We start from the raw sequence: 8,166 nt of genomic DNA on the forward strand, positions 1-8,166 counted from the left end.
GTGTGTGTGTGTGTGTGTGTGTGTGTGTGTGTGTGTGTGTGTGTGTGTGTGTGTGTGTGTGTGTGTGTGTGTGTGTGTGTGTGTGTGTGTGTGTGTGTGTGGGTGTGGGAAGGGGAAGTGACCTTCCTCCTCACTTTCATCTTGGCTTTTTTCTCCCTTTCGCTCTCTGACACGCACATGCACTTACTTGTGCGCACGCACAGCAACAGTGGTGCGAGTATACACGCATGACCACGCGCCTTTGACTGCATAAAGACGCACACACGCACACACGCACGCGAGCACACACTGCACTACTGCGTCCCTCCCTCCATCTCCCTCTTTCATGTGCCCTCTCCTCCGCAGGTCCCCTTGCAGCCCGGCCAGTCTTTCAAGTTCACGGTCCTGGAGACTCTGGACCGCATCAAGGAGGAGTTCCAGTTTCTGCAGGCTCAGTACCACAGGTACGCACGCACGCACACATGCACACACTTTCATCTACAGTAGTACGTAGTCAATACATGGTACATGGTATCCAAATCCATAGATAGATGATAGATGCATTCACCCATTCATACACCGATGGCGGAGGAAACCATGCAAGGCACCAACCAGCACATCGTTCGGGAGCAATTAGGGGCTCAGCGTCTTCCTCGAGGACACTTCCTTGGGCACTGACTCCTGGGGGAGCCCCGGGATTGAACTGGGGACCTCGCGGTTCCCCATCCGGCCACTCTACCCCTCAGCCACCGCCGCCCCTGTGCACGGGAAAGACAGAGCTGTTTGTCATTGTAAAAGAAAAAAAACACAAGGCTGTATGTCTTACTTTTTTAGATCATCATCCAACTGCAGCCGTGCTGCGTGTTTCATCCAGCCTTCATTAGGCCCATTAGGCCACAGCAGAGTCCATCTGTCACAGGTCTGACTGTCACTACTGTCTGACTGTCACAGGTCTGACTGTCACTACTGTCTGACTGTCACAGGTCTGACTGTCACTACTGTCTGACTGTCACAGGTCTGACTGTCACTACTGTCTGACTGTCACAGGTCTGACTGTCACTACTGTCTGACTGTCACAGGTCTGACTGTCACTACTGTCTGACTGTCACAGGTCTGACTGTCACAGGTCTGACTGTCACAGGTCTGACTGTCACAGGTCTGACTGTCACAGGTCTGACTGTCACTACTGTCTGACTGTCACAGGTCTGACTGTCACTACTGTCTGACTGTCACAGGTCTGACTGTCACAGGTCTGACTGTCACAGGTCTGACTGTCACAGGTCTGACTGTCACAGGTCTGACTGTCACTACTGTCTGACTGTCACAGGTCTGACTGTCACAGGTCTGACTGTCACAGGTCTGACTGTCACAGGTCTGACTGTCACAGGTCTGACTGTCACTACTGTCTGACTGTCACAGGTCTGACTGTCCCAGGTCTGACTGTCACAGGTCTGACTGTCACTACTGTCTGACTGTCACAGGTCTGACTGTCCCAGGTCTGACTGTCACAGGTCTGACTGTCACAGGTCTGACTGTCACAGGTCTGACTGTCACAGGTCTGACTGTCACTACTGTCTGACTGTCACAGGTCTGACTGTCCCAGGTCTGACTGTCACAGGTCTGACTGTCACTACTGTCTGACTGTCACAGGTCTGACTGTCACTACTGTCTGACTGTCACTACTGTCTGACTGTCACAGGTCTGACTGTCACAGGTCTGACTGTCACAGGTCTGACTGTCACTACTGTCTGACTGTCACAGGTCTGACTGTCACAGGTCTGACTGTCTGACTGTCACTACTGTCTGACTGTCACTACTGTCTGACTGTCACTACTGTCTGACTGTCACAGGTCTGACTGTCACTACTGTCTGACTGTCACAGGTCTGACTGTCACTACTGTCTGACTGTCACTAGTGTCTGACTGTCACTACTGTCTGACTGTCACAGGTCTGACTGTCACTACTGTCTGACTGTCACTACTGTCTGACTGTCACTACTGTCTGACTGTCACAGGTCTGACTGTCACTACTGTCTGACTGTCACTACGGTCTGACTGTCACTACTGTCTGACTGTCACAGGTCTGACTGTCACTACTGTCTGACTGTCACTACTGTCTGACTGTCACAGGTCTGACTGTCTGCAGCTGCTGCACAGGTCGTGCTAAACGTACTGTAGCATGTAGAGGTCGTGCTGAAAAATGTTGTTGAAAAAAAACTAAAAAAGAAACGGTACGCTCAATATGTGCAGTCAAGGAGATGTGAATGAACCCACACAGATTTAACTTCTAATAAACCTATTAATGAAATATATCATCAAACATATCAGCCCCAAAAGGAAATGCATTTAATTCTAAATAAATGATCGGTATCAAAATGCAGAAGCATGGATTTACCTCCCCCCAGCCCCCCCCAGCCCCCCCCCCCCCCCAGCCCCCACCGCAAATTGAACCCTGGTGTGCCAACCATCATGTCTGAGACATTACAGAACAACACATCATATATTTCTTTCTGTAGCCAACGGGGTCAGTGACGGTCATCTCATAACACAGCTGACCAGCAGTGACCTTGGCTGAGAGAATTATGGGCTTGAATGGTTATGACGAGGCCGGCCTCCACACCTCGGTGGGCATGCAGGGTCCCGCATGGTGGAACCTGTGAAATCCTCACTGTTAACCCATTCTGGGCGGGGACCCCTTTTGGTGTTAGCATTATGTTATGCTTTAGCTATTGAAAAATAGCAGATCTACAAGCTCGTAGCGCGCCACCGAGTGGCGCGCTACGAGCTTGTAGGTCTGCTATTTTGGAAAAATCGAAGAACCACTGACACAGAAACATAGCTTTTTCAGAAAACTGTCAGGATGTAGAAGACATTTTTAGAATCTGATCTCAGGTCAAAAGGGCTTAATAGGACTCAGGGAGGGTCTAACGATACCACCACATGGACCCGGTAGGCACATCTGTAGAGTTACAAATGTATGAATCAACACCAAGGGTTTTACTGTTTACACACACACTACAGATAGTGTGCACATGCTGTAGACGTGCTCAAACAAGTGCACTTGTCTACACACATCAACACACATGACACAATGACACACATGATACACATCAACACATACACATGAGGTGGTGAAAACGCTTTGAGATTGGTTTGATCACAACATGGTACAGCTGTGATGATGGCGATATAGTTGAATCTAACAATAGTACTGGATTTGGTGTTGTTTGTTACACAAAATCTGTCCAATTTCTTTTGAGTCTCTGCCGATAATAAGCCACAGGCGTTGCGGTGGCGACAGTGCTATATCCACATGTTTCCTAAAAAACCACACCCATGTGAACTGAGCGGTGCAACTATACTTTTATTGTGATAGTGTTACTACTGTATACGGTACAGTTTTGTTTTATACTTTTATTGTTGACAATATGAGCTATGAAAGCGTGTGTGCGTGCGGGGCCCTAGCAGCCATGTCTAGTAGACACCAGAGAGATTCCTCAAAATGAAACACAGCAAGGCTTTCTTATAGCGATGTCACGCACCTTAAGACGAGCCTACTCGTCATGAGCGCCTCGCGTAATTAATTTATTGGATGAGTACACCCGTCAATCGCAACAAATGTGTTAATAGCCCATAACCGTTTAGTTAGAAACAGTCATCTGGTCGAGGGTGGGTTGGACGTGGGTCTTTGAACTCCTAACTTGGAGTCGGACTAACCACGTTAGCCCTGTATGGAACCTTTCCCTCAGCTACGTATAGGTCTACGTGGCGGAGGGACAGGTTCCATGTGGGGCTGGACTGGCGTTGGCTTACACGCTGGCTGCTGCTTCAACATGTCGCGCATCGAGGACAGCTTGACGTGCTGTGGTGATATTCAAAATCACTGCAGCGCGTCAAGCCTCCATGTGTCCTCGATGCGAGACATGTTGGGGCGGCTGGCGTGGGGGCTAACGTTGGTCTATGGAGCCATTTGGAACCTTTCCCTCCCGCTATTGCACACAACCGTGCTTTTATCCACGCTTCTATATGATAGCTTTTAAATCAAAATGTCCCATCCACGGGGCAAAAGCCGTATAAGAATCTTCTTCTTTATTCATTGATTGCTTTGGGTGAATTGGGGTTTGTTGTTGCCTGCTGATGCACTCAATGCAGAGTAATCTAGTAAGAGAGTGGTGACACGCTTTGATCTCGCCGCAAAGCGGGTGCCTATGGGCTATAGTTCCAAACATTGCTCCTATGGCTGGAACTATTCTATTGAGATAGAATGAGCACTTCCGCATTCCATTGTTACAATGAGAGTCAACGGGAGTGTCATTACTCTCTTACTAGATTACTCTGACTCAATGCAGCCTGCAGGTTGTTGGTTGGTCCCCCGGTATGTTCGGTCCCCCGGAAACTCGTCCAGTGAGAAACGTTCCGCTGTGAAAAAATTAGTGCGATTTAAATGCGTTTTCTTTTTTTTAACACAATAGTTTTTCTGTAATTAATTAAGTGAAATGAACGCATTAAAGTCACGGCCCTATAGTTACTAGTTAGTTATTTACTGTATATCCTTGTGTCTTCATGCAGCCTAAAGCTGGAGTGTGAGAAGCTGGCCAGTGAGAAGACGGAGATGCAGAGACATTACATCATGGTGAGTCCAGCACGTCACTCACAACACAATGTGCTCCCGTTAAAAAGAAACCTGCTCCAGACGCCGCAAAAATCCTGAGTGCTCATTTCACCTTGAAAGTGTATAAAACGAACCCATAGAAGGGTTCATTCTTAACACCCCGAAAACTCACCGCTCACTCTCAGCACCTGAATGCACAGTGTCACTCACCTGTGTCTGTTTGTCAAAACGCCAGTCCCAGAACACCGGTGGAAGGGAATGAAACGGGGTCCTTTATCCCGGGACTATAGGCAGGGGAGTTATATCAGCAGCGCACACAGACAGGTTCTAGATTGACATTATTTAGAGTGCGCACGTCATTCAGCCCCCCCCAAGTTTCTCTATTTTGCTCTCTTCGTTCTCTCTATCTCTCTTTATTTCTCTCACGCTCCGTTTCACTCGCTCTGTCACCGTATCTCTCTCTCCCTCTGTGTGTGTGTGTGTGTTTCTCTCTTTCTCTCTTTCTCTCTCTCTCTCTCTCTCTCTCTCTCTCTCTCTCTCTCTCTCACGCTATCTCCTTCCTCGCTAGATAACACACCGTGTTGCTCTGTGTCTAACACTATCTCCCTCGGTTTGGTTTCCCTCTCCTTTTCTCCTTCTCCCTCTATCTCTATTGCTCTCTTTCTCTCTTATCTCTTTCTCTCTCCTTCTCCATCACCCTGGCTTTGTCCCACTCCTCTCCCTCTCTCTCCCCCTCTCTCTCCCCTCCTCTCTCTCTCTCTCTCTCTCTCTCTCTCTCTCTCTCTCTCCCGCTCTCTCTCTCTCTCTCTCTCTCTCTCTCTCACGCCAACAACAGTCTGAGCTCCCTCGTGTCGGTTCGTCTGTGTGACTAAAGGCTCACATCGTATCGTAAGCCTTCGTCTGTCTGTGGTACAAACAACACACGGAGTGGACCAGAATACGATACGAACCATCTGCTAAGCAGCTCGCGTTTCATAAACCTGGGGGGGCAGGCCAGATCAGGACTCGTTTCATAAACCTGGGGGGGCAGGCCGGATCAGGACTCGTTTCATAAACCTGGGGGGGCAGGCCAGATCAGGACTCGTAAGCTAGATAGACTCTCTCTCTCACACACGGACACACACAGACAGCCACTCACAGACATGCAGACAGATCCACTGGCTGTCAGAAGAAGCAGGCAGTGTAGAGAGAGAGAGAGGGAAAGATAGAGAGACATACAGACAGACTGGCAGGGAGGTAAAGTGGCATTCTGACAGGGACGTGCAGAGAATGTTAGATAAGGCTGTGTCTGAAAATTCACTAAAAGGGCACTTTTGATTCTGTGTGATATGCGAAGATAGCGGATCGCCATGCTCACAACGTGTTGCCACGCGACGCGTTGAGAGCTTGTAGATCAGCTATTTTCGGGGCACGCCCCCGCGCTCTTTAGCTACTGGAGATGCAGTGTACGACATGGATTTCACGCAGGACAAATTCTTTCAACGCAAAATGCTGCATTTAAGTTCAGGAGAGTTTGGAAAAGGTAAAGGTAGGAAAGTGGGGGCATTTAAGTTCAGGAGAGTTTGGAAAAGGTAAAGGTAGGAAAGTGGGGGCATTTGCAATCATTTCACCATAAATGCTGCATTCATGGTCTGGAGAGTTTTTTTTTTTTAACGTTTTTTTGTGGCTTTCGCCTTTATTTTATATTTTTTATGGAGGGACAGACAGTAGGCTGACAGGAAATGGGGAGAGAGATGGGGGGATGACATGCAGTAAAGGCTGTCGGGATCGGGAGTCGAACCCCCGGCACACAGACTGGATTGCCAGCCAAGGTGCCTGGACCGCTGAGCCACGGCCCAGGCCTGGAGAGTTTTTTTTACAGACTTGTAAAAGGGCACGGGCTCAAGCGCCTTTTGATGTCTATGTGTGCACGTGCATGTCTTGACAGGCGCAAAAGTAAGCGCACACACCCACACACGCACACTGAGGAAAGCCCACACACACACACACGCACGCTGAGGAAAGCCCACACCCACACTAATCCCAGACGCTTGATCTGTCTCTAGGTGTGGTTTCACATAGCATCACTTTGTGGAACAAACGCAACTGGAGACAAACATCCACCTCCTGCTGTGCTGTACAGCAGACGCAAAACACACGTCCCCACCCTGCTGTGCTGTACAGCAACACAAAACACACGGCCCCACCCTCTCACCTCGTACAATAGTTCTGTAGCTCTGTCTCTGTCTCTCTCTCTCTGTGTCTCTCTCTCTGTTTCTCTCTCTGTCTCTCTCTCTCTCTGTCTCTCTCTCTCTCTGTTTCTCTCTCTCTCTGTTTCTCTCTCTCTCTGTTTCTCTCTCTCTGTTTCTCTCTCTCTCCCTCTCTCTCTCTCTCTCTCTCTCTGTCTCTGTCTCTGTCTCTGTCTCTGTCTCTGTCTCTGTCTCTCTCTCTGTCTCTCTCTCTCTCTCTCTCTCTCTCTCTCTCTCTCTCTCTCTCTGCGGACCGGGGAGATGGGCAGCATCTTGATCAAGCCTCATGCATATTAAATGTCACAGCCTTTCTGACCGTTTCACTGCAGCCCCCCCCCCCTCCCTCCCCCCAAGACAACACAACAACAGCCTAAAGTCCCCGACACACAGGCACTGTTCACGTCCCTGTGGTGGTTGTGCTGTGAGTGGGCTGTTAAGGTCAGGCAGTCATGGGTCCAGTTGGTGCTGCGTCTCTGCATGTTGTAGGTTTAGGTGGCTGTGGTTGGTTAGCACTGCAGGCTACTAGATATTATATTTATATACTGTGGTCTGGTGTGCAGCGCAACACACTGCTGCTTTATGGGCAGAGAGAGAGAGCGAGAGAGAGGCTCAGAACATTATTAGGACAGGGGAGAAAAAAAAGCAGTTTCAGAGGGAGGGAAGGATAGATAAAGAGAATGAAAGGGAAGGAGAGTGATAAAAGCAGCAGAGATGTAAAGGGTAGAACAGAGAAAGAGAGAGAGAGAGAGAGAAATTAAATCACTGAAAAAAGAGTGTGCGAGAGAGATGCAGAGAGAGAGAGAGGGGGGGGGAGAGGCTGCATGCACAGACACGTAAATAATGTGAAGCAACAAGGACTCGGTGCGCCCACTTTGTGTGTGTGTGTGTGTGTGTGTGTGTGTGTGTGTGTGTGTGTGTGTGTGTGTGTGTGTGTGTGTGTGTGTGTGTGTGTGTGTGTGTGTGTGTGTGTGTGTGTGTGTGTGTGTGTGTGTGTGTGTGTGTGTGTGTGTGTGTGTGTGTGTGTGTGTGTGTGCGCGCGTGCGCCCACAGTGGAGATAACCTAGAAGGCTATATTTAGTGTGTTAGGCCTGTCATCCACACTTAGGCTTGTTTCCACAGGCAGGGGCCCTGCTCACTGACTACACCACAACACACACTTTTAGTATGCATTATTCTCAACCACTTAAGCCCTATATACTCCATCCTATGCCTGGCAAATGGTCTAAAATAAGCCCTATATACTCCATCCTATGCCTGGCAAATGGTCTAAAATAAGCCCTATATACTCCATCCTATGCCTGGCAAATGGTCTAAAATAAGCCCTATATACTCCATCCTATGCCTGGCA

General features: G+C 49.0%; 1 protein-coding gene across 1 annotated transcript in view; it reads left to right on the forward strand.

Annotated features, from left to right (window-relative positions):
* Positions 1 to 345: 345 nt before the first annotated feature.
* Positions 346 to 8,166, forward strand: part of tle2b (TLE family member 2, transcriptional corepressor b) — a gene marked incomplete at its 5' end in the record, with an annotated part of 110,024 nt that continues 102,203 nt past the window's right edge. Inside the window, 2 exons of the mRNA XM_079531793.1 lie at positions 346 to 443; positions 4,548 to 4,611. Of these exons, the coding sequence (XP_079387919.1) occupies positions 346 to 443; positions 4,548 to 4,611 (162 nt within the window). The remainder of the gene's footprint in view (positions 444 to 4,547; positions 4,612 to 8,166) is intronic.

Source organism: Electrona antarctica (genome assembly GCF_951216825.1).
Source record: "Electrona antarctica genome assembly, contig: scaffold_240, whole genome shotgun sequence".
In the NCBI taxonomy this organism is placed as follows: domain Eukaryota; kingdom Metazoa; phylum Chordata; class Actinopteri; order Myctophiformes; family Myctophidae; genus Electrona; species Electrona antarctica.